This window comes from Haplochromis burtoni, unplaced genomic scaffold (assembly GCF_018398535.1).
Source record: "Haplochromis burtoni strain Fernald_Lab_line unplaced genomic scaffold, NCSU_Asbu1 Contig_533, whole genome shotgun sequence".
Lineage (NCBI taxonomy): Eukaryota > Metazoa > Chordata > Actinopteri > Cichliformes > Cichlidae > Haplochromis > Haplochromis burtoni.
The window spans coordinates 303045-330764 of record NW_024582894.1 but is presented as its reverse complement, the minus strand read 5'-3'; the positions used below and the strand labels follow the sequence as shown (position 1 = coordinate 330764).

General features: G+C 38.5%; 1 protein-coding gene across 1 annotated transcript in view; it reads left to right on the top strand.

Moving 5' to 3' along the window:
• The first annotated feature begins 1877 nt into the window (after nucleotides 1-1877).
• The window catches only part of vav2 (vav 2 guanine nucleotide exchange factor), a 58741-nt gene continuing 32898 nt past the window's right edge, over nucleotides 1878-27720 (top strand). The window contains exons 1-7 of the mRNA XM_042214224.1: nucleotides 1878-1971; nucleotides 11520-11588; nucleotides 19510-19615; nucleotides 20014-20028; nucleotides 21762-21860; nucleotides 24487-24555; nucleotides 26172-26272. Coding sequence (XP_042070158.1) covers nucleotides 19613-19615; nucleotides 20014-20028; nucleotides 21762-21860; nucleotides 24487-24555; nucleotides 26172-26272 — 287 coding nt within the window. The 5' untranslated portion in view covers nucleotides 1878-1971; nucleotides 11520-11588; nucleotides 19510-19612. The remainder of the gene's footprint in view (nucleotides 1972-11519; nucleotides 11589-19509; nucleotides 19616-20013; nucleotides 20029-21761; nucleotides 21861-24486; nucleotides 24556-26171; nucleotides 26273-27720) is intronic.

Sequence of the window (27720 nt, the reverse complement as noted above, 5' to 3'; positions counted from 1 at the left end):
GGGAATTTGATGAGACGCTGTCGATGGCACACCTGCCAAGGAACAATTTTGTCCTCCCTGTCGAGGAGACATCTGGCATTGCCACGGTGTTACAACCCGAAATACACCCAGGAGTGGGTAATGAGGCATAGGAGACAGGGGGTTGTGTTTTTTTGTGTGTGAGTGTGTCTGTGTGTGTGCGTGTGTTTTGGGGCGGTGGTCCTCATCTTCCTGAACTAGCCTCTGTAGGGCCTGCAAGCGCACCATCTGCAGTCCTTAGCGTAAGCCCACTTGCGTGTGACTCATAAGCAGCAACAAATCAACTTAAATGCATGCACAGACACATTTGAGCGTTTAAAACTAAAAAGCTAAAGTATGGAGGCTTTACAAAAAAAGCTGCCAGCCACCTAGCCGAGGCTCTGCACCGCATGTCTTTGAATGTTACTATTAACATGGTGGCCTGCATTATGTTTACACACAGTCCTGTGTGGAGCTGCATACGCATGAGAGGGGTTGCTAAGAAACGCTCAAGTAATGTTCGATAATCACCCTCAAAGAACAGAGGAGCTGCACGGAGTGTGTTTTGTTTAACTGCAGCATATACGATGTAAATGCGAGTGGCTCTTCCCCTCTGGTGTCTTTTACTTTTCTTCTTCTGTTGTTGCCTTTGATTTTTTTCTTTTCTTTCTGGAGCCTGTCTGTTAAAATCCATTGAAATGGACACAAACGATCAATCGCTTATATGATAAATCATAAAGTCTTTCAATTCTGATTTATTATTAGAATAATTACGTGGTGCATAACAAGAAACAAAAATGGAACACAGTATAATGAAGCCGTCTGCAGCTGCTTTAGTGTTAGAAGACTGCTTTCGACAGTATTATGCAGAGATGCAATGAAGATGTTTTAATGGTGAATTCTTAGTAGCATATCAGAATGTATTGCAAGAAAAAAAGATTGCCGTAAATGTATGGGATGCTTGTGTTTTACAGAAAGTGGTGGACACAGTCTTGTACATTGGGGGTAAAGGTGTAGCGGTATGAAAACAAAGCATTGCACAGCCAGCTGGTATAGTTTAAATTCAATAAATAAGTAAAGTTTTATCTGTAAAGCACATTTCAAATTGCTTCACAACAAAATGCCATAACACAAAAACAAAAGTTGAAATATGGAGCACTGTTCTAACTTTTCCTCTGACACCACTGAAATGGTAAATGGACTGGTTCTTATATAGTGCGTTTCTACTCTACTTGTATACTCAAAGCGCTTTATACAACATGCCTCAGTCACCCAACACTTTCTCTTTTACCATTTTCTATCTAGCATTCCTACACATTCACAGTCTGATGAGAACGTCACAGAGAAACTCGGGGTTCAATATTTTGTCTAAAGATACTTCAGTATGTAGACTGTAGAAGCCAGGGATCAAAACCCCAACATTCCAGTTAGCAGATGACCTGCACTGCCCCTGAGTTAGTCATTCTACAAATGCTCAAGAGAGGATGCTTATGTAAAATAGGGAGCGAGGAGCCTGTAGGCCACACGTTCCCATATCTCAGATATGTTGTGCTCAAGGACACTCCATAAGTCAGTGTTTAGTAATATGGTTTACTACTTAGTGAAACGTATTACTAAGTAGGCTTGTTGTAACAGAGTTGTTACATGCAGCACAGAGACTTATGGCTGATTTTCATGGAATCAAAGGTTAAGGGACACAAAACTGGTTACTGGCAAGTCAACAAACTGGTTGTGTTCTGGTATTCAGTGTGATCACAGCCTTTTAAGATGACATCATGAGTCAGTTACTGTAATTTGTGGTTACCGTAACTGTAACTGAATGTTTAGTTCATTAGAGGTCTTCAAACATAAGAGCAAAGATGAAAGAAATTTGTAGTTTAATTGTTCTAACGTTTCATGTCTTTGTTTTTTTCAGGTAATCTCCGCTCTGTCGAGGATCTCCCACCACAGCATTGCACAAATCAAAGGCATCAGGTATGAGTCTCATTTCTCTCTCATTTGTCTTTTAGACAGCTGAATCACTTCCAAATATCAGCGTCAAAGAAGCCATTTGGAACGATTCCACATTTTCTTACCAGCCTATTTTAAAATGGATGTAGCTATTAACGTCTGCTGCTCATTTGAAATTCAATTTACATTTTAGGCAATTAGCAGCAGCATTCAACCTCCACATTATCATGCAGGACAGAAATGACTGACAATACATTCCCATCTGTCACTCAGACAGCGCTGTGTCGTTCGCAGTCAGAATACTTCATTCCATGCAAGAGTAGTCATTTTTAGTCTCAAGTAATGGCGAAGTTGAGAGAGTTCTCCCCATTTATTGGAATGGGCTCCTAAGTTCTCGTCATTTGCTTGATCTGCTTGGAGCTCGGTGGCTCACCGGCAACACATAAAAAGACATTTTATCTGTCTGAGTAATGAGTTGATGGAGCACAGCCGTTAGGAGCTGTGCCAGGAAATGAAGGGAGGGGAAGGAAACAGGGAGCGAGAGAGTGACAGAGAGAAAGCAGGTCCCATGACATTAATAAAGGCAACATAACCCGCTGACTGCTGGCTAGTTCACTGCTTGTGCATGCTGACCATTTTGCTGTGAGGTGTCAAAATCAATGCTCATTTGACCTCATTGTAAATCACAGGACTTTTTATTCTCAACTTATTTTACTTTTAGTAACTTTTCAGTTTTTTGAGTTTCACTATTTTTGGAGTGTTTGCCCTTTAACTGATTGATCAGCCGCCACAATGCTAAAGTCACAGTTCTAGATAGTTTTGGAGGTCGTACCTCTTTTCTCTGCTATAACTGGGACTATCGTAGATTCTATAGCTATGTTTTTAAAGACATTTTAGCTTCTGCCCTATGTCTTTTTTTAACATAACTGTGACTTTGGGTGATGTAGGCATGATGTGACTGATCCAGACTTTAGTCTACTTTAATATAAATTTAACAACAGCACTTTGAATACCCAGGCTTTATTAAACTTTACTTTTGTTTCAGTGAAATATGAAAATATTCACTACAGTCCCCCTTAACTTACTGCAAGGTATCAACCAGGCAGTGGATAAATACAGAGGGAACCTGAACAGGATGAAAAAAACTATTACAAGAGAATAAAATTAAGAATCGATGCATACTCTGAATTATATCACTTCAGACGTCTTACTGTAGTTGTAGTGTAAAAGCAGGCAGAAAAGAAAAGCTTGAAAGGTAAGCAGTAGGTATTTGCCTTTAGTAACCCAGAGCTGTTTGGTCTAAAAGTAAGTACTGACCTCTTAGTCTGCTCCCCAGCAAAACAAATGAGAACTTCATCACAATGACTAAAAAATGACTTTATTAAGTAGGGTCACATTTCACTGTTGGCCAGAACAAAAGAATATTGATATTAAAGAGTACACTCATCTAAATCCTAAGGGAAATGTGTCAGAAGAGGAATGGCATAATACAAAGTGTTGTCTTGATAAGTGGCTGGAAATTAAAAGTACTGCTAAGATGCTTGTTAAAATTTTGTTATGTTAACGTGATCTATTCTCAGAAAAGCAAATGACAATTTTAAACTTTTGCAAAGATAATAAAGAGTTAATTGTTTTTAATATTATTATTTTATTATTTTTCAGTTAAATAATTTATCACTTAAGTAGAAGTCTTTTTGTTTCTCCTCAAGCTTTTTAGAAATATTTCTTAGTCTCGATTCTAAGTCAGCGCTTTGTTTTTGTTATTAGCATTGTGTCATATATTTAGTTTAAGCAAGTATGTATATATGAATATATTTCTTATCCATGGTAAATTTGTAGAATATAATGACTTGAAAAGTAATTATTGAATATGACAGCCACAAGAACATTTCAAGCTTCAGCAGTGAGGAGTGCAAGCAAAAGCAAGTCACATACTTGTGATGTGCTTTTACCTTTTTATTTTTATAGGTTTTTAAGCTGTATCGATAAGTGTGGTAGGATTTATCGTGGCACACTGTTTTCACTCCCTCAGAGCTAACTCTTCAGGCCACCTCTAAAGCCGAATAGTTAACATTAAAAAAAGAAAAGAAAATCCCAGAATGCAGAAAATTAATGCTAAATGCTAGCCGTAGATGTGGTGACTTAAATTTACATTTCGCAGGTGAGTTCGAGGTGAATATTAAAATGAACTATCAGAGTAGCAAACCATTGCTTTTCTTTTTCCCCTCAAGTACAGCACAAACAGGGATTTCATCAGTTTTGTCAATTAAAAAAAATGTAATAGGTGACTCAATATTAAGAAAAGACATTAAGAAGAAAAAAAATCCTGACAAAGTTCCTTTCATTATTTGACTGGATTTTGACTTGATATATTTGGATTGAATTAGTTGCGCTACACACAAACACAAGCAGTGCATGAAAGGTTGTTTTAGAAATTGGATTGAGAAGAATATTGTGGAATGGAGGGTTTTTTTTAGAGAGCAATTTTAAAACTCTTTTCCAGCTTAGGCTCCTCAGATTGGAGGGCTCGATTTCCAGATGGTAACTCCACAATCTTAAATGTGCATGCACAGACAGCACATTGTGGCAATGCATTGAACTGTAGACCGATTGGAAAGTTCCTCATTGTGTTAATCGTTGGATAACATTGCCACAGGCATGACTTTGATGTTTTGTTGAAGCACATTGATCTTGTCTGTTCGCTGTAATCAGAGCTCAGTAGTTCATGTCTTTGTTTCTGTGTCAGCAATCCAGCCAGAGTCGGGCATTAAGGCTTTATTTCTCCATGCAGACACGTAATTGCACAGAAATGCACTCAGGATAAAATCACTCAGGATTTCACACATTTCCTGGAACCTGCTGATTTTCCTTTGGTATAATTTCTGTCTATAGTCACCTCTCATTTCTTTAAATTTTGGAAATGGAAAATAGGTGCAGTGATTTATTGAACATTTAAACATTTATGGAATTTACTGACTTTGTATCATTCTAACAAGCCTGAACATCTAAATTTGGTATGACCACCTTTATTCTTCAGCATATCCTGAACTCTGTTAGGGAACCGTTCTTGTATTTCCTCTCCAGGAATAGTTCTCCATGCAACTTGAAGGACATTAAGTGCTCTTATGTGTTTTACATTTTTAATGGGACTTTTCCACATTCATTATTCCATTGATTTTGACAGTATACCCAACACCACTGGCTGAAATGCAGCCCCAAACCATGACAGCCTCCATCTGTAGACACTCACTGTTGTATCTCTGTGTACCTCCTCCACACAGACAGATCAACTGAAGGGCTAGATGTATCTCTCAGGCCCTGTGTCAGGTCTTTACTGGACATTTTCCTATTTTTAAGAATATGGCGTTCACATACTGTTCGTCTGTTGTAGATACTTTTTAGGTCTGCCACTTCTTCTTTTGTCCTTCACTCGTTCACTTTATTCAGACACACTGCACACCGCACTGAGATTTGCCAAATTTTGTCTAATAGCTCTTTAAGAACCTTGATGAAAAAGCATTGTGGTTATCTGTGGCATTTTTCATAGATTCAAATGATGAAACAGGAACAAATTCTACACATAACAGACAATTTAGCAAAGAACAAAATTTAAAATGTGATGATGCATTATTTTAACCCTCTCCTACAACATTTTTAGCACTAAAACCTTAACTGGTCCCATTTTATTTTCTATTTTATTCTGCTTGCCTTCATGATTGACGTTGTCTTCTTCAGTAACAAAACTACAAATCCTCTTTTTTTTTTTTTTTTTAAGCCTCATGTTCTCATCTTTTTGTGTGTCAAACGTGTTGACCTTGGCTTTCTTACGGCTTATCTGCAGTATAAGCCTGCATCATCCTCTGCCCTGTTGTCACCCCAAGCCCCCTCCAGACAGCCACCCTACCGCCCACACACACTATCCTCAGCTAACCCTACTGTAACCTTCAACCCGCTTGTGCTTGTGTCCTAATTCATCACTGATCCCTGCTGTTTGAGTGTACAGTATCTCCTGGCCTCTGAGGGATCAGGTCATAGAGTGTGGGACACCTCAGATCACCACATAGACTGATCTGATCAGGAAGTTGACATAATATAATGATCCTCCAGTGTGATATTGTCACATGCAATGTATTTACATTTGTGAATGTTTACTTTTTAAATATTATAGTGGCTTCATGGTGGTTTGCACATATGCCTAACAAGCCAAGAAGCCCTGGTTTGATAATTTTTTTAAAAATTTATTTATCTTGGTTAATCATATCAGAAGTTTGAAAACTGAAAGTTTTATGGCTTCCCTCCAGGCAGTCACAAATATTTCATCAGATTTACCCAAAGTCTTTCTTCAGATCACCAAAACCCAAGTTTGACTTGAGTTAATTAATCAGTGTAATAAACAAAAATAAAAATCAGACTCTGTAATCATTGTTTGAAATTTGCTACATGCTCATGGATAAGCATTTACAGTATAGCTCAAAGGATAAGAAGGAGCTTCCCTGAAAGAAGACTTACAGAAAAATTGCGAGATATGCTAAATGAAGAAGCAACTGAGACCAAAACTAGACTATAACATTTTTAACCCTTTGTTTTGGGTCAAAAGCTGCAAAATGAGGCATTCTTTTTGAAGTTTCCTCTTAAATTCCAGACATGATACAAAAGGTTGGAAAAAAAACTGCAGTGAAAATTTGTCCAACATTCTCCCTCTTTACATGCAGATGTAGATCCTTTAGCCAGTCAGCTATAGGGAGAAACGACAGAGAGAAGAGACAGAGCAGGTGAACAAAGATGGTAGGAGGTGTGTGTAACAATGTCTAAACAGCATAGTTGCTTTCTAAATAAGGAATTGGTGATGACATCTCCATCTCTGCTTCCTGAGAACTGCATTAGAATATTGATGTATATTCTATGATAATTAAAAATCTGAAGAATATAGCTAGCTAGCTTAGTTTAGCATAAACACAGAACAAAGGGAAGCAGGAAGTTCTTGCATCTGTCTAAAAGTAACAAAATCTGCCTGTTGACATATGTATTAGTTTATGAACTTATCTATTGTTATTTAGGATATAAGGAATAGTAAAACACACTTCGTCTGTCTAACTGTGTTTATTTTGTGCCCCTTTACACCACTGAACATCACGCTTATTAGTACACAGTCATCATGTTGCATGCCCGTTTCTGTTTTTCTTATATACCATTTGACTGTACTGCATGTGCTAATTTCTCTGTAAGCGCTGTGAATCCAGCTCTGCAGAAAAAAAAAGAAAAAAACCCTCCTATTCACATGCTGATTGCACACACTGCCCCTCCCCAGGAAATGAAACTGTAGCAGTGGGTTTTCAGGGAGAATGGGGAGATTTATAGACAAGCATGGTACAATAAGTAGCAAAGTGCGGAAGCTTGCTGGAGCTCCAGCGATTTATCGACCCCTGCAGAAATGAAGCCGTGTCCTGGGACATGAAACTGCTTCCATTGCTGACCATTTGAGCTGCTTTCACACACAACATCTACACTGTTGTTCTGCTGTTTGACAATAATGGATCAATGGGACTGGCTCATTGCGGATTTGTACAGGACACCTGCACTAACAGTTCCCATTACACCAGAAGAGTGTGGAATAAATTAGACATGATCACAAAGACATTGGGGTTCATTACAGTAATGTAATTCAGTGAGAAAGGAAGAAGAGCTGCAATGTGTAAGATGAGAACTCTGATTTATGAAAATTGTTAAGTAAGAAAAACAAAAAACCAAAGCAAAACAATGCTTTATCTGTGCTTAAAGAGATTTTTTACCTCTTGTGGTTTGACCATGAGGTGTTTCAAATCAAATAACAAAAGCGACTATAATATTTAAAAGTTGAATCATCCAATTCGTCATTCACCTGCTATGAATTAAAGTAAAAAAGCATTCAAATAAATGAAAAAGAAATACCTCAATGCTTAAAAGTAGGCAAAAACACATAAAGACACCAAATTCATTGGTTATACATGGCTACAATTACAAAAATACTGAATTTCTTTTAGTCTCTTTTCAAAGTATTTTTAAATGACAAAAAATATAAATACAAAAAAACATATAGTATACAGTGCTTAACAAATTTATTAGAGCACCTCTTATTCAAATTAAAACAACAACACACACAACACAGATATTTTAGAACTCTGGGAAAAATGTATTTAAAACCAAAACTTGCAGCAGTTACTGAACTGAATTTGTGTTTTTATACCCAAATTTGAGTCGGCACACTGAGAAGTCAAAAATGAATCAAGCATAACATAAAAGCATTAAGACTAATTTTTCTGTTCAGGGATGCAAAACTGTAAAAAAACAAAACAAACAAACATAAGTGCTTTAACAGTAACTTCATGGGTAACAACAATAATTATATTTTAGCTTTACGTTGGGTGATGGTCTAATAAATTCTGTGGGTAAACCATTAAAGAAATATATATGTTTTTTGTTAATTACTTAAACTCGTAAATAAGTGCAGCCTGCTGACATAAATGTTACGCTTGGGTGACTGGTCTAACTAAATTTGTAAATTTATATATATATATATATATATATATATATATTATATATTATATATATATATATATATATATTTATATATATAAATAAAAATTCTACATTTGATACATCTTTTCATCATATATATGTATGCTTAATAATGAATTTCTTCCAGGAGAAACATTGCATGCAGGGACCCCAGGTCTTACTGCTGTAAGGTTTCTTCTTCTATTTTCTTTTTGGATAACAACAAAAAAATGAAGTAAAATGAAAAACATCTGGACAGCTGTGATGAAGCTCATGACTCAGTGTGGATGGCCACTAACTAATGATTAGACTCCTGCAGATATGCGATGCATTCACAGGCAAAACTAAAATTAAAAATATATCTGCAAGCAAAAAACAAATCTTTAACATTTTCTAAACACAAATCATTCACCAGCTCCCATTAATGTGGTGTCCATTGCATTTTTACATTTTGGAGTAAAACAGGGAAATGAGGTGAATGATGCAAGAGTCAGTGACATGAAATTGTAATCATTTTCCAAAGGTAATGTGCTCCTCGACTAACCATTTTCTATGAAGTCTGGAGACCAGTTGGTGCTGAATTGTTTCAGTCTTCCCCCTCTGAAACCTCTGTTTAACATGTAGCAGTTTTCTTCACCAGGGATGCGCTCCGAGGCTTCGCTTTATTTGCAATGAGATTAGTTTGAGCAGCTTGAGAAGGCGAGACAAAGACTGAAAGCAGGTGTCGCACTCCTAAAGCATGAAAGTTGGAAACCGTGCATGTAATCGAGTGCCCCCCCCCCCCCCTTCCCTTCTAGCACTGAATAGCCAAGAGACAGCTCATCAGAGGTGTACTGATGAAATTATGAACATAGTTCAATTGTACCTCGTTGCACCATTAAGAGAAATGAAAACAGCAGCACCGGACAGAGCTTGGCTCCGCAAAACAACACAGAGGTGATAGATACGAGTGCATATCTCCACAAACTACTATGTAATTAAATTTTGCCCTGCGGGACTCCATTAATAACTTATAATATAATGCACATTTCATTGGAGGGGGCCTTCAGATGTGGGTGTGTTATTGCACTCCGGAGAAAGCGCGCTGTGTGCTTCATAACAGTTAGCGAGAAGGTAACATAAATCAGATGAGGCAGTTTTTTGTGTTAGTAGTACTTGTAATTGTCTTTTGAAAATATGCGTTTTAATAAAGTTAGAGCACTTAAGCATGGAACAGTTAGCAGAATAAATAAACCAAAGCGGCTCATGCAGTATTGTGCGTGTGTGTTAGTTGACCTTTGACTGTCTAGCTGAGCATTCATTACCCTGATGGCTGACACGTTCTAATTACACAAAGGCTAATTACTGGTGTCACACATACACACAGCTTTACAGAGACGCAGTCCACTTCAGTTGGCTTTTTAGGAGGGCATGGAACTGAGTCTCACTCTTCTGATCATATCATAGGATTAAACACAGTCAAAGGATTTCAAAGCTGTGCGCTAACGGAGAGGAGAGGGCTTTTGTGAGAGCTTTGAAGGTCTTGTCTTGTATCATCACTGAAGAGTCCACATCAGCTTCCAGCTCACTTCTCAGTCTTGACAGTGACATCTTTTTCATTTGCTGTCCCTTTTGTGCTCTACTCTAATTCCTAAATTCTCCCACATGAAAATAACCACCACTTTATTTGTTCATTTACGATGAGCTGAGAAATACTTGATCCCAGATTTGGGAAATGATGCAGCAGTTAGAGAATTAAAAAATTAAGTTAAGTGAACTGAAAATGACTTAATAAATGTCAGTAGAGTTAACTGCTTTAATTCTACTCTCAGTGTTTTAAAAAAGGCAAACAGAGAAGTGAGGCTTATTGCCTCATAATTGTACAACAATACCTCATCACCACATATGAACGGCTTTAATGTTGAAAGACGAATAACATGCGATTCACCTGAAACTAAAATCTGATACCTTGCAAGTGAAATCACTTACAGTGGCATAAAATGGAGGTCCAAGGTCCAATTCTGGTGCTCTGCTTTTTCTGGGAAACCAAAAAAGAAACCATGCTTTACTTTTCTAAAAGCTGTTATCATTGTATTAAAATAATAATAATAATTGTAGTATTTGTGTAAGCTGTAAAACAACGTGAGTGTTATGGATTTGGAGACTTACATAAGGTTTACTGTTTGTCCTAGGGTATAGAGTGTGTGTAGTAATAATACACAAACTGTTTCTCTGCCATTTGTGTTTTGATGATTAGCACTGATCATGACCTCAGTGACTTTAATGGGTTTCAGTTGTGCACAGCATTAAGCTAATAGGCTATAATCTGCAGCAGTCACAATCTGCTCTTGGTAAAAAAGGATATTTAACAGCGTTGGTCGTTTGAGATCTACACTGATCATGCATTTGAGAGTAAAGTTGGCAGAAATCTTGGAGTTAAAGATATGCTGTTTATTGATTTAGTTGATTAATCTTCCACTTCTATGCTCTGCTACTCCTTTGGAGGATTGTTTGTTGACAGTGTTTGCAGGAAAGGGAAATTTCAGCATAGGATCAGTTGATTCGTGTAAGCAGTGAAGGTTGCATTCAGGTTGGTCATTTTTTGTATTTCATAGTCAGTCCCTTACATTGCCCCTGAGGGTCCTTGACAAGCTGTCCAAAAACCCTGTGAGAGGATATATGAGCCACCTGCCTAGCCATCTGAAGAAAAAATAGTGTATTCCTTCCTGAATTCCTGAGAAGGTTGGCTGGTGGAAGATGGCAGATTTTTTTTTCTTTTTTTATCAGCCAGTAGCAGTATGTTGATGTGTTTTGACAATGTTGTTTGTGACTGATGGGGTCCTCTGTTGAATAGATTCTGCCCCTGTGCTGTTGAAATGATGGAGCAAAGAGTGGCAACCTGACAGATGTAACATGACGTTTCTGACTAGTTATTTTTCTACCTGGAACACTGAGCTGTTGCAGTGATAAAGCATTTTGTACTCTGTCTCACTCTCTGTTTTTTGTTTTTTTTTTTTTGTTTTTTTGTGTCTGCATATGTGTGTGTGCGTGTGTGCCAGACCTTTTCCATCGGAGGATACTGCTGAGAATGAGGATGATGTGTACCGGAGCCTGGAGGAGTTGGCAGAGTAAGTCTTCTTTTCACCACAAACTGTTTTTCGTCACCTAGGGGGACTTTGTGTTATTTCTCCGAAGACTTTTCCTAACCCTAAATGTAACCATGAACACCATATATCCTAGCAAACGCCAACTCAGTCGAGGGTGTCCTACATAAAGATTAGGACATGGACAACCAGGGGGAAATGTAGACTGAAACTGAGTTCTGTAATTTAGATTTTTGTGGCAAAGATTAACACAAAAGACTGATGCACTTAAATGTTGACCCTTTTTAATTGCTAATCATTGATTATAAAGTTGGATGTGGGAGGTGAAATGTTTCGCACTTATGAAATGGCCACAGTGCCAAAGGTTTTACCCTGGGCCCACAAGTTTTGCATATTCATATGCACATATATTTGTATAGCGATGCCAGGTTCTTTAAAAATTTTTAGGCATTGTTTCAAAATATTCAGATTTATAAAATTATAAAGTATAAAGTTTTTTCATTATAATTTTATGTTGCAACAGATAAATAATATACAAACAACAGCTTGTTCTGCATCTACTAAAGTGACATACAGCATATGGTTGTTTTTCATTTGTTCTTTACCCCCATTTTTATGTATAGTTTTACATTGTTTTTTCTAATCTGAATAGGCTCACATGAACCACCGGTTATATAAAAAAAAAAAGCATCTGACTATGTAACAGTTCTCTACCTGTCGGTTGTGACGCACCTCGCGAAGTTTAAAAGTGAACTGTGATTGTCACTTCTGCCAATTTCCTCTAACTGCTTAATTACACACGCATAGAGCCTTGTGTCACTCTTCCTGTTGCCACAGTAACACCAGCATCACTCCAGGTTTAGCTGCCTCTATACCTCCTTCAGTAACGGGCTGCCTGGTTTGGTGCATATTAGGTGGGTTGGTGGGTTTTTCTGTCTGTGAAAGATGCGCTCAGAGTTGGCAGCGATGACAGCAGCCGCTTGACTCGGATTAATGGAAAATAATTAGTTAAAGGCTTTGAGAATGGTGTCATTTATCACAGATAGATAGGAGGGAGGAGAGCGAGTTATAGAAAGGCGAGCATGCGAGCTATAGATATATGCCCGCTGAATACATAATCATCCTTTAGCATCTTCTCATGCACCAGAAGAGCAGGGCTAGCCAAAACGGCTAGTAATGGATTTAATTCCAGATATGAAGCCCTGAAAACTTGGAACATGGGCTTTTACCATGGAACATAAACTAAAGGGAAAAAAAAGAAAAGAAAAAGAGCATAGTGAGAGGCTGCTTTCCTTTTTTTGTTTTCCATTTATTTAGAGAAGGGGTTTTCAAGTAGTGAGACACAGAGGGAGAGCCAAGGTGCACAGATATGGCGTGAGGTGAAAAGGACAGCGTGGATGCAGGCTTTCTAAAAATAACACGGTGTGCTCGCAGATTGGCACACAAATTGTACTCCTTATCTAGTACAGAGCAAAGAACAATGGCAGAGATAAAAGAAAAAAAAAAAGAAAAAGTTGGATTACAAATGACAGCCAACAAAGTGCAACAGCTTGCAGCAGGAAAAGAGACCATTATGCATGGCAGCAGCTATTTCTAACACCTAACATTATCATTAGGATCCCTGCAAATCTAATTGCAAATCAATAATTGGGTATGATTTTTGTGAACAGTAAATTTTATATATCAATAAACATTTATTTAAATAGAAAACAGCAGGAAAAACTCCGTCAGACTGTCTGAACTGTTATATTGAGCCTGTCTTGTTTCAGTTTATCCACTTTGTGGGCTTGCCTCCCTCCAATCTCTGTATTCATGGTGTGTAGCGTGAGCGAGGTTGGTGCGTTTCTCTCTGCACATTCTTCTTTATAAACTTCAATTCTGTGTGTGGGAGGACAACTTATAAATCATGTTTGGAGCCTACCTAAGAACTCCTGAGGTTAATCAGGATACCGCATGATTTTTAACCAGAGAATTTGAAAACTTGTGGAGTAATGCCATGAAACCCATGAAACATTTTTTTTGTGTGTGTGTATAATAAAAAAAAAAGTCAATCTTATTCAAGGCTCCCTGTGTTTACCGTGGTTCTAAATACACCTGAAAAGTGACAGTGGTGTGCACTGTCCAGGTTGCTGAAATTACTGCTGAAAGATGCGCTGGTTTTAGTCAGTGTGTACCTCAGTAGCAACAATAGCCCAGCACAGCAAACAGTCACAGGCGTTCCATTATGACACTTATCGACTGCACTAGTGTCTTGCCTCTAACTTTTAACCTCCAAAATGTCCTTTCTCCACTGATGGGTTTTAGCCTCTGTAACCATGGCAGCAGGTTGAGTTAATCTTTTCTTTTTCCTGAAATGGTCAGTGGTGTTGTAACACTTTGCTCTTTGTGTAACCTGTAGGTCCAGAGGGCTGGGTCTTATTAAATTAATCATGCTGCTCTCTAGTGCAGCTGCTCTTGACCTTTTCCACTGAACATCTATGCATTTAGTTTCACCAATGGACACAAGCATAATTGATTCATCAGCATGTCCTTCACTTAATACAGTTGGACACAGTAGCACATAGGCCACGCTAGCAATAACCCTGCTCTCAGAGGCTTATTAATTAGTCTGAAATATTGATGCGCACGTAATTTACGACGGGTGCGTGACTGAACTGCGAGAGTGAGAGAGAGGACAGCGATAATCCTCCCGCAGTAATAACTTTTATGGATGTAAAACTATTCTGTGCAACAAGCATCCCAGTGGAGGAAAATAGTGCAATGGCAGGACATATGGTGTCATAAAAACAACAGCATGTAGGAAATAATACTGCAATATTGTCACCAAAAATATTAAGTGTGGAAAAGAAAAGCTGTATGGGAAAAGTAAAACAGAAATAATACAGCAAACAATAGAAATCAATAGAACTGCATCATTAAGTTTGGTGGGTGCTAACCGCGTTTGACCGATGTCTGTAAAAATGGATTTTGACTTGAGTTTTAAAAACTGACATTATGTCGGCTGAGATGAAACTGCTGCTCTGGCCGCTCATGTGGGAATGAAATCAACCTTTTATGACTTGGTGAAGTTCAGCGATTGTGTTTAATGTTTTTTTCCTAATTCACAATTGTCAAAGCTTTTGCAGGTGATAGAGTCTCTCCTGAACGCAGTGAGCATGAAAAAGAGCTCGTGTCTGCTTGGCTGAAGTTGTTTTTACTCATGAATTGCAGACGTCGTCACGTCACAGCGGTCAAGTTACCCTTTTTTACACATAACACACAAGGAGAGAGAGAGCTCACATCAGGCACATTATCACCCCCGCAAATACTGCTTGATGGGCGCTGCTGGAGTAGAGTGAGGCGGCAAGACATGTGATGCCCACTTCTCGATTACCTGAAAATTGCATGTGTCATTTTAGGCATGTGACGGTTTGTCGCAAGAAGATTTCCATAATTACAATATTATGGCGGAAGAATGTCAAATGATACTTTAAGCAGTCATTATGGGCTAACCCAGAAATGTTCAGTGCAAATGAATGGAATGGAGATTTCCTGATAGGTGCACTTATGGTTTATTTGTATATGATGATTTGGCATTCTGCTGGACTGTATCTGTTTCCACAAGTATACTGTATGACTCAGATAGAGGTCAGCCTTCATCCTAATTGAGGTCTCACAGGTTAATATGTTAAACTTTGTGCCTCTCCCCTCTGGCCTTCTCAAGTCAAGTCCTCACATCGTTTAGCTGAGAGTTCTTCCCATCTGGAATGACTCCATCCTGGAATTGACAAACCATGAAATCAGGGTGGATTGGGCACAGTCGCCAAGGGACTCTTGCTCTGCGAAAGGAACACATAGATTTCCATTCCGAAGCATGCACTGTCACAAACCTTTTGTGTCACTCTTTTGCATTTTATTTTGCTCCATTAATCCCTCAGGCAGGTTGACATGAAAAGTCAATAACATGAAGTGAGCTCAGTTAAGGTTTGTTTTTTTTTCTTTTTTTTTCTTAATGCAAGGTATTAAGTAGCATCATGCCTCTAAATGACTGGTATTACATAGTAATAGTATTTATCATCTTTTAATCTTTACAATCAAGGAGAGAAACTGTGCTATTAATGATGTCATATGCATTGCTGCCTTTTTGGAAATAGTACAGTATTGATTCCTCTAAGGTTATCAGAATCTGTGCCCGAGGGTGTTGATATCAGGTGCTTTCCCAGTTTTTTCCATCAAACTAATGTTTTATATATAGCCAAGATTTCTTTCTATACATTTCCAAAGTATATTAGTGTCCCCATGATGCAGTATTTTATGCAGTGTAGTGAAACCTTCCCTGCTCATGTGCACATTATCAAAATGCGGTGAATGTACTACAGCGAGGCACATTTGTGGCCCTAAACCTTAAGGAAAGCTCCAGGTTCCATTTATAGTACCTTGCCCCAATATCTGTGCTCTCCTCTGTGGTATATGTGCCAATCCCACAGGGTTTTTTCCCCACATCCCAGTGAGCTAAACTACTGCCCCATTTATTCTGATTTTGAACTGCACAAATGCAGTTTAGTAGCTACAGTGTGGAGGGTCAGAGCTGGAGCAGAATATTGAAGCAGTAACAAAGAAAAACAACTTTTTAAATTTAAATAAAAATACACAAAGCAGCCAAGCCTTCAGAGACATGTGCTCAGTAGCTCAGATATGATGAGTCACGTTCTACTACCCCCATGTTAACTCTATGTCATTGAAGGCCGGAAGCACATTACAGCAGGCCAATTGCATGCAAGCACACTAGACAGCCTTAAGCCTGTCACTGTGTAATCAGAGAGAAAATCACACCCAATTTGTTAGTCCTTAGGTCCTCTACTTCCATTCCTTAATCATTCACTGTGATGGTTACACATGTGCACATGCACATAAATGCAATTTTTATTAAGTATAAAGAAATAAGCTGTATAATTCTCATGTGACTTACTAAACTGGATAGAAAGATCTTACTGTTTTCTTGCTCTCTCCCTTTCTAACAGTGTGTGTACACACACACATACCCACAGTGTATACACACACAGATTTGATTGACTACACATACTATGTTGAACAGCCACATCATTAAAACCATCTGCCGGGTGGGTATATTGCTTATATTGGACCAGAACAGCACAGACGGTCCCACCTGGACGTTTGCAGCCAATGCTTGACGTCTTGCGTCTTGTCAGGCAGGACCTCTGTGGCTCAGGATTGTACCCCCCAGTCCTCTCAATTGCATTAAGATTTGCGGAGATTGGAGGCTGGATCAATGCCTTGGGCTGTTTCGTTGTGTTCCTCAAGCAGTTCTGAGGAGGTATTTGTGGTGTCCTGTGCTAGTAAAACCTTTATAGCAGCATCCTCCCCCAGGGGATGTGCTTGTTCTTGAACAATGTCAGTGGGTGGTGCATTTCAAAAGGAAAATACATACAAATTCCAGGACCCAAAATTTCCCAGCAGAAAAATGCTCAGCAGTGTGGTAATGATTGCTATTTACTTTACTTGTTTCCTTGGTTTAACATTAATGATATGACAACGGTTGTAAAACACCTCCTTTCCAATGTTGTCTCAATGCTATTTTGCAACAATCTGTTATAATCAACAAGGAAAATATCATAATGAATATTGGTTGTCTAAATGCAAGCAAGATAAAATATTGTATATCTGTTGGCATATAAGTAAAACACATATTAGTAAAACTTGGCATGATGTTTTGAATATGGATCGAAATAAGAAAGAGGAAAAGTTTGGCTTTCATAATCAGTTACGCATCTGGTTCATCAGTATAATGCAGTAATTACTCATTAATCATTAATAAGAACATGCATACATTTTGAACTTACTTGCTAAAAAAGATCAGTGACAAACTGAATAACTAAGAGAGATGAAGAAGCTAACAGATGTTAACAAATGTTCCAGTGAGCCAAGCTTTCTCTAATAGATAAAAACGAACTAGATATTACAAACTTCCTATTCGATCTCTTAACAGGCAACATTCATGTCACTGCACTAAACCTCCCTCATATAAAGCTCTGTCTGAGGAACTAAACAAAAAAATATGTGAATTACCTGCTTTCCAAAGAGCCTTTCTGTCATGGCGCTCATCTGTGTCTGCGGAGAGTGCGGTAGTCTCAAAGTTCAGAGAGGAGATACTGAAGGGACAGCATCAGGTGGCCATTGTCCTCCCACGCAGCCTTCTCAGTATTCAACATGAGACACTTTTACTTAATGAAGAAAGATGGAACGCAGTGCTGATAGTGAACCAAGTCACCTCAATTAAAACTTCAAACGCACCTGAGCACCAGCATTACGGTAAAGCTGCATATTTGATTGAGGGCATTTCTCTCACTTCGCTTTTTTTTCCTCCCCTGACAGCAGTGAAAGCAGGGATGCCACTGCCTTGATGGCACGTGTAGAAGGTCACATCACAGTGGATGGAATCCACCAACCTACAAACAAGATTTCTTTTTTTTCTTTTTTTTTTTGTAGACCTGTGCTACAAAATCTTGTTTTCAAATATGCATGAATTAATAAATCTTATGAAAGCTCAACAAAATAACCAATTTCAGTGATCTTAAAGGGGAATTAGGATTTTGTGGTCTGGATCTGGTTGTTTTGGTATAACGGCAGCTGGGTTATGGCCCCCATTAGCCAGACTGCAGTGAGGTTTGTGCTTCAAGAATGCACAAACAGGCAGGTTTATGTGCTAGGGATCACATGCACATCCACTTGGAGGATTCAGCATTCATCCAAGAAGAGCAAACCCTCTTCTTTCTTGTTCTCACTCAGAGAGGTCAGAGTACAAAACAGCATCCCCTGAGCTGGTGTTCTGCTCAAGGACATTCAAAAAGAGCGGATGCTCGCTGAGCCTCAACCTTAGGCGTCCTTTTCCCGAAGATTTCAGGGCAGCGAATGTTGGGAACTATAACAAAAGATGGAGGTGGATGGTACATTTGTGTGTCTTGGTTGTCAACCCTCACAGAAACTGGAGTTCAGCACAGAGCGTGGAAGCAATTAAGATCATTTTTTTTCCTTTAGTGACTAAATTTGCATCCCTTTTGGGAGTCAGACCACCATTAAAGTTAATAACACAGACATATTTTTAGATGCATATGATATTTCCCATGTTCACCATGAATAAATGTCCATATATTTGTTTAGAAATCACGATCAAAGCACCCTTCAGAACCAAGTACAGTAATTAACAGCTTATTCATCATGCTCTAAACTAATTATAAAAGAAAGGGCTTCATCACTGAAGTTGGTTGAATCTATGGCAACTTATTGTAATACAAGAACATTACGCTCCCTGTGTCTGAATACAGCCTAGGTAAATGGAATTTTGTTTAAACAAGCGAGCAAGTTCAAACAGCTGCCCTCTGTTATTTAGCAGGCAACTCTCTTTATTTATTTACAGTATTTAATCATTTATTTCCCTTTTGCGACTTAAAGCTCCCTTCTTATTAACTGCATCGAGATGGGCCCTTTGCCAAAGTGTTTTCCTGCTGCGGGATCCCTGCCGCCTCAATAAGTTTCCCAAACAATAATTGCTTATACGGAGCAGGGGGAGACACAGTTTTGGCTCACAGAGCATGAGAATCTTTCCCAGGAGATCCTCCTCTCCACAGTAACTGTCGGTGCTCTGCTGGCTGCTTGCCTAATTAAAGGTCAGTGAGCTAGCTGGGTGCCAAAACAACATAAATACATTAAAGAGAGATGCCACTTCATAACTTATTGGAGCTTTGTGAACACCAGGTTCTGTGTTCCCTTGCCTAGATCACTAGTATCCTTCAGGCAGGGCTTGTTAAGGATAACAAGCTAGTTCACCTGCTCTGTGCACTCAAAGAAGTTTGACGTGGAGGTGTGAGAAAAGACTGTTTATCATTTGGTTTTGAAGGTTGGTGGTTAGATGGACTTGTTCATCTAAAGTGCATGTGTTTTCCCCCAGTGAACATGACTTGGGTGAGGATGACATCTATGACTGTGTGCCATGCGAGGATGATGGGGACGACATCTATGAGGACATCATTAAAGTGGAAGTACGACAACCCATGGTGAGAACTCCTGTTTGATCATTAAGGACTTGTTTTCTTTTCACAATTACTGATTGCGTTTTTTTGTTGTTGTTTTTTAATATACTGTACAAATGTGCTACGTGACGGTCTATGACTAAATCAGTGCAACTCTCCCCACTCTTTGGAAGAATTTTCTTTTGCATGATTTCATTTTACCATAACGAATTGCATTACAGGAATGCAATGAACTAATAGTGCCAGAGGAAACACCCCCACTCACTTTTAACTAGCTTTAGATTATTTCTGTGGTCGGCCTTGTCATTGTCGTACGGTATCTGCATGACATCGTGTCTCTAAACTCAACTGTAGCAGATGTCTCTTTCATAATCAGTGACAAATCTTTACTTCTGACTTGCTCTGCTTTTCTCATGCTGCAGATCAGATACATGCAGGTGAGTGCCACTGTGCTTGTGACTCACAACACCCTGTCAGCAAATTCCCTCCACCACCTTATTTAAAACCAACTCCTAGCATCCCAAGAGAAAGATCTGCCAATTAAGTTACTGACCGTTGGACCGATGGTGAACGATACCCCATCTGGTTCAGTCTGACTCAGAGCTAGTGACTTCAGCTCTGTGACTGCAGTGCTGACTTCAGCTAGCATCGCCAGCTGCCACACTAAAGCAAATAAACAATATGCTGCTGGCTTTGAACCCTACTTCTCGGATTGGTTGATCCTGTGCTGGCCTAAGGCCTGGACTTGTATTTTTGCATTGTTAGTGCCAGTTTTCGTATTACCAGCACTGGTTATCAACAGCCAGATCTACTCCAGATGGCTTAGCTATTAATTCCTCAGGGTGCTCATAATCATACTACAACATAAAAAAGGAAAATCTATGGAAACAAAGCCTATGTGTGTGGGTGTGTTTCGCCATGATCAACAGGGTTTCTCACTTACAGTATACTGTTCTTTCAACAAAGCATGCACATACATACACATCTGAAGATGGAGACATCAGGCCCTCTGAAGAAGTTTGACTCTTTTTCACATCTTAACCTGGCTCCATCACAGCATGCCTGCTTGCATTGTTTTGCCTTGACAACGTTGGATTCATGTACATTTCTTTACATATGTCTTCTTAAACCAGCTAACCCACACATACAGTGACGCTCAAAAGCTCATTATTTTGCATCCTTCTGTCATAGCCAGTGTCATCACCATCTAGAAATTTATCTTTGACATAATCAGATACATTAAAAAAAATCATTCAATGATTCTGTTCATCTGGATGTATAGCTTTCAGTGGGAGAAACGTTTCATCATGCATCCAGTCTCAGCTGACTGCAGGTTTCCCCAACCCTATGAACAATAGTTACATAACCACTGTTTGTAAAGTTGAGGAAACCTGTGGGGAAAACTCTGTTCAGCTGCCTGCAGTTGAACAGAATCACTTCTCTGGATTATCGAGCATGTATCAAAACATGTCTAATTTTACATTTATTCCTGCTTGTTTTAACAGAAACACAACAATAATTGGGGGTTAGATTTTGGGGGGGGGTGGGAGTTAGATTTGTTCCTACTGTCTCAGCTTTTAAAAAATTTCTTAATTTTGGACAAATCATAGGCTACATAAAAAAGAGATGTTGATGATGAAGGATGGATCATCCTGGCAAAGGAAAGCACAGCTGACTATAAGTTGTGTAAACTGTCAGATGAAGTCTAAATTCATTTTGTCAGTATTTCATTATGTTTGCAGAGTAAAGGAGTTTACATGCAAATTGACTAAAAGTGACTGTATTGGAAGACTGCACTGCATTATCTCTTGCTGATAACGCAAGTCGACGGCCTTGATGGATTACACGACACAAACACTTTGTCATAAGTCTGCTTTTCATACAGTTGGGAATTCATAAAAACAACAGTCAGCTCTTATAGCAGTAGTGTTATACAAAAATTTCTAAAAAAATTTTCAAGTACAGGTTGAAATAAAGTGTTGCAGAATTTGATGGAAACATCAAAGCATTGTGTGGTCCTTTAAATTGCAAACTAGTGATGCTGACCCTGTTATTTTAGCCTATAATGTATTCTTAGTAACATAAAAAAATAATCACTGAAACAATTAGCAATATATAACTGTTCAAAGTGATCGTCGTCACTGATTATTTTATCTGATTCTCACTGCAGAAAATGGGTATGACAGAAGATGACAAGAGAAACTGCTGCTTAGTGGAGATTCAGGAAACTGAAGCAAAGTACTACAAGACTTTAGAGGACATTGAGAAGGTGAGTTTACAAATACAGCTCTATTTGAGTTTCTGATAAGCGTGCATTTTCCCTTTGGCACAACCATGCAATGCTTGAATTTTCCTTTGTCACTTCTTTGTTGGTGGTTCAGACCTTTGGGCCAGGTCACAGCATGGAAATGTCATATATATTTGAACACAAGTGTCATGGAAGTAGGTCAATATGATTATTATTATCTCAGCTTTCAAGGATGACGCTGATCCCTAAGCCTTTAAGTACACATCACATATGAGAGAACATACTCTATGTGTGTCGGGGAAAAATAAATATTTCTGAAATAATTAATCATAAAATTTGTTTATATGCATGCTTCTCCACCCACCTTAAAGGTGTTTTATTCTTTGTGTGTTGAAGTTTATCACAGGTGATTGTTCTTACTCCACACAGTATTTGTATGAAAGAGAACGATCATCTCTGGCAAAGAGAAGGGAGCAGTGTTGGATTATATTTATTCACAAGGCTCTGCTGCAAAGATTGCCCGCTCTGTGATTACATTTAAACACAGTAATTATATCAGGTCATTGTAACATTAGCTGTGACTTATTCACATCAAGCTTAGAAAAACTGATTAATACTTTGCTGCCTACAAAGGGAATATACTACAATAAAAGTGAAGCTATTCATTTGTATTAATTTTAGTTTTTATTTTACTTTTATTTTATTCACTTATTCCACTAGAACATTTTAAAAGGTTATATTTATTTTTCTGCTCCTACCCTTGCACATTATTTTCTTATTGTCTGTAGTGCTGTGCAACAGTCACTTTCATTTCTTTATATTTTCTTTGCAGGTAGCCAGACTATTTTTTCTATTTTGTTTCTTTTGTGTGTGTGTGTGTGTGTGTGTGTGTGTGTGTGTTTTTACTGGTCTTCAGCAACAGGCCTTGAGGTTTTTCTGCAAGTGTTTCTTCTTTGGACAGTGGCTGTCTTTTTTTTTTTTTTTTTGTCTTTTTCAGTGACGTTTTTAGTACAGTCCTTTTAGCTGACTGACGTTCAAAATAATTTGAATAGTTATTTAAGTCACTTAAACGACTAAAGCAAAAAATAGTTCAGGCATTAAAAAGACACCTAACTCGAGAACCACTGCTGTCTGCACATAGCAGACAACTTGGCAAAAAAATGGTTTAAAATGATATCTTTAGACATTTTGTTAATAGTAATCTAGAAAAACTAGTAAACAATATTAAAAAAGAACCACATTAAAATAAAATAAAAACAAATGAAACCTATTAAAACCTAAATAACAAAAGAATGCCAGGAGGCCTAACTGAGAAAGAAACATTTTTAACTGCTTTAAATGTCTTGCAAGAAGCCCTGAGAACATCCTAAAGACTAAAAGAATTACAAGAAAGCTTTTCTAAGAGAGTTCTGTCTGTCTTGAATTATAAATTTGGCCATACCAAATACTGACTGTCAAGTTCAGCAGAATTGTACAAACCTTGTTTTTCCCCTATGTTCTATATTTCTGTTTATGTTTGTGTGTTTCAATAAATCACTACGCCTATTTTGGATTTTCCTAATGAAAAATAAAAAAGTGGATTCAAGACTTTTTCACATTACTGTATAATGTGTCTTTGTGGTACGTGTCTGTCTGTCTGACTAATTACAATAATAATAATAATATTTAGCAGATGTAACACAGAAAGCTAGAAACAGCCGTGACTCTCTCCCTGCTGACACGGTTTCTTTAATTGAGTTAGCATATTTAAAACATTGACTTTTCACGCTACATTCACGTAATTGTAGCACAGTTGGTCACAATTCATTTTAGCTTATTAGGGAATGACACTGAAACATTCTCACAGTTATCCAGGACTAAAGTCTCGGTGTGTCTTCTGAATATGAGCCGTGAAGTTTGCGAAGCACAGGACACACAACATTTTACAAAGTATGATTGCCGTTTACTGAGAAAATCAAAAACAAACATTCTGTCTATAACAACATATTTTCTGTGCTCAAAGACTCAGACCCTCACACCCTGACGCGTACGTTTGAGCTTTCACGGTGTAGTAATAAACCATCGCTGAGATCGGCGCTGGTATGGCATCAGTTTCCGCGTTGACAGATTTCATTCACGATTTCATGGAGCGCCACAAATCATCCGCTCCGCTAATTTCATTAAACTAAATGTGCATCCTGTGTTTCCCACACCAGACCAGCACAAGTCTAAATTAGAATAAATAACCTTCTTATGATCAGAGGACTCGTTAAGCTTAATTGAGTTGGGGTTAATAAACCCAGTTATCTTTGCGTTGCTTCTTAGTTGATCTATTTGTTATCATTATGATGATGAAATGTGACAACCATAAAGCAGCGTTAGAGAAATAAAAAGTATATTTTTTTCCTCTCTAAGCATAAGTGGGCTTCGTAAATAACAGCTGTATGTATTTATTGCACACTTAGCCCTCAAAAGGATTTTTTACAACACAGCCTGATATTTTTGTGGGTCATTTTCACAGATCTGTGAACTGTTCACACATGACATGAGAGAAAATGCCAGTTATACTGTTTGTTTGTAAAAGGGAAATCTGTGGCTATTCAAAAAAAACAACAAAAAAACCCATAAAATCACCAATTTTCTTTTTTTTTTTCTTCCTTTCCTCAAGAATTACATGATCCCACTGAGGCAAGTCTTGAGTCCACAGGACATGGAGGCTATCTTTGTAAACCTGGAGGTGAGTAACCACTCTACGAGACAACATAATGCCAGTGCGGCACACCTGGATGCGTTTCACACCAAGCGAATAACTCGATATGTGTATGGATGGCTGAAAGAATGATGGGATCTATTGTTTATATTTTCTGTATATTAAGGGGTGCAAAGCTGTGAAAATTCATGCTTTGCTTCGGGCTGAGTGTGTTGTCATTGCTCAGTGTTTTCGTCACGGCCAGAGTAGAAAGCAGTCAACATTCCTGCCGAGAAAATATGCCTCATTGGTGTAAAATACCACCACGCACTCTGGACCACATGTGGTTAGAGTTGCATTAAATTATGTTAATGAGTCACCCTGTTTTGCTGACCTGTAACACACAAAGCAGCTGTAGTTTATTTGAGTCTCTCCTATAATGAGTATTTATAGTTTAATTTGGCCCTGAACTGTAAATACTCATTGTGTTTGTTTTAATGTGTGTCACAGTATTGCCCAGCTTCTCCCAGGTTTATGCATTATGTCTGAGAGCTGCAGACTGCTTATGGAGATTTGAAAGTGGTGATAAAGTAGCAGGGATTCATACTTGCTTGTTCATGAGAAATGTCGAATAATCTTGGGTTATAAAATATGTTAAATAACTGTAATATTCAATAAATGTTTAGCCACCTTTGTGAAAAAGGTCTATACTGCTGATCTCCTCTGTTCTCTTTTTCTGGGACATAGAAGCCACATAGACGCACAGCGTTCTGGCAATTAGGCAACATAACCTAAATAGCAAAGATGATCACATTCAGAAGGAGTGTGTTCTCAGTCTCTCTTAAAAATACAACTTCTCAACTATATCTTCACTTAGCAATCTGAACTAATTAGAGTTTAATAGAGAGGGCAACAATGTGTACTAAATGTTTCAAGATGAGTTCTTGTATCAGTTAATTAAACTTTATTTGTACCTTTCATCCTGGTTGCACTTTGAAGTGCTTCACATAGGACCAAATAGCTGAAAATCAGACAGAGCATTAATGCAAATATCTAATCAGCCACTCAGATGGCAGCAACCCAGCACATTAAGGCATGTAGACACGGTCAAGACCTGCCGAAGTTTAAGTAGAGTATCAGGGGCTGAAAGGTGATTTAATGGACTTTCAATGTGGTATGGCTATTAGCTGCTGGACTGGTTGGTCTTGGTATTTTAGACACTGCTTATTTGGTGGGCTTTTTTTCCACACACAACCATCTCTAGGGTTTACACAGAATATTCTGAAAAAGAGAAAATATCCAGTGAGCAGCAGTTGCCTGTGAGAAAGCGCCTTGTTCATACCAGAGGTCAGAAGAGAATGTCCAGGCTGCTTCAAATAGCCACTCGTAATAACCAATGAATGCTGAGGAGCACCTCCGAATACAATGAACCTTGAAAAAAGATCAGTTACTGTAATAAAGCTACAATTTGCACAGCCTCACTACATTTTCTATAGTACAAGACTGGAAAAGTTGTCCGGTCTGATGAGTCTCAATTTCAGCTACAACATTTGGATTGTAGGATCATAAACAACGTGAAACCATGGATCCGTCCAGCCTTGTGTCAATGTTTCAGGCTGGGGGTGATGATGAAATTCTACTTTTTATTGTTATTTTTCCTTTAGGATGTGATCAAAGTCCACTTTGCTCTCTTGCGAGCCATTGAAATGAACATGGTCAGTGGAGGAAGCGGCCTGGGGAAGATCTTTCTCGACTTCAAAGAAAGGTTGGTATCCGGACATTGCTGTGTTGTGTTTGTTCATAGACGTCCTGTGCTTTTCTGTGTTCTGTGCATGGGGTGTTAAAATCCACTTATAGTTTAGAAGCTGTGGCATTTTCTTCCTTTACTTTCAAATTTAGGAAGCAGCATCAAGTTGAGGATCCACGGATCAGTGGATTGAAGGGATTAGTGTTCAAGGAAGAAGTCGATTAAAATGAACCGGTTTAATGAAAAAGCTGAGAGAGCATGTACACCATTGTTGTCCATCAGAGTGTATACTCAAAGCATTGCATTAGCTTGTCCAAATTATATTCCTTTATATTAGTCTTTCCACTTATTCCACCACCATCTATCTATTTTACCCACGTATTAGCTGTTCTGTGATTTTTACTGTCAGGTGCTCAGGATATATATTCACATTTAAAAACAACAGAGCTGAAAACTGCCTAAACATTTAACAAATATCTTAATAAATGAATATCTGTTTGAAGCAAATCATAAACAAATTCCCAAGGGCAGTAAAAATAATTTTCTCTGTTTCTGAAAATAGGTCTCAGTCAGTATTCAGAGCTGTTGCCAAATATCTCATTGTTTCACTTGGTTTAATAAATAATGTTTTACAAATTAATACGGAAATGACTTGATGAGAAGGTGTTTCCAGCAGTGTGGAGATTATGAAACCCAGTGAACAGTTAAAGCTGGGGGTTATTGGCAAACTGGATTTTCTCTCAGATGATCTCAATCTCGCCCAGCTGTGGAGCAACGTGTGGATAATTTGCATCCCTGAGGGGAGCAATGATCCCCGCTAAGGCGACTGCTTCATAGCTAATGGTAATGATGATAGCTTCTGGTCTCGTTTATGATTCCATACAGTGCTATGGATGTGGCGCTCTTGCGAATAACACAGCCATTACGGCGTGAAAGCGAGTCACACAATGCACCGCATGTGTTACCTGTCCCTGCGTCCATAAGTACATTTTCTATTCCTCTGCACAGTGATAGCACAGATACTTTTCCCTCCTCTCTGATGCTTTTAACCGAAAACATTCACAGCACTTCTCTGGGTGACATCAGTTTGCATAGGTAATAGGCTTTTTTCGGGCCTCTTTTTTAAGCCTTAAGAGACCATGTAACATAAAGTCGGTTTGACATAAGGGACTGTATTTCTGTTAAATGACAGAGACAGGCACATACTGTCTCCCTCAGCCTCATACATGCAACCACAGTCTTACTGTTTCTCCATCCTCATTAAGCTCCCTGGTCTGATTCAGCAATAGTTGGAAAACTTAATCTGGCCATAGGTCACTAAAGGACAAGGGGAGGTTGTCACGTGATCAGACGTTTGTGGAGGCACGTAGAGCTGTTTTAAAAGTTCAGGAAGGGAAGTCTCATTGGAAACATCTGTAGTTACACCAATTGTATTGTTTACTGAGGAAATGTGGTTTAAGTTTCTT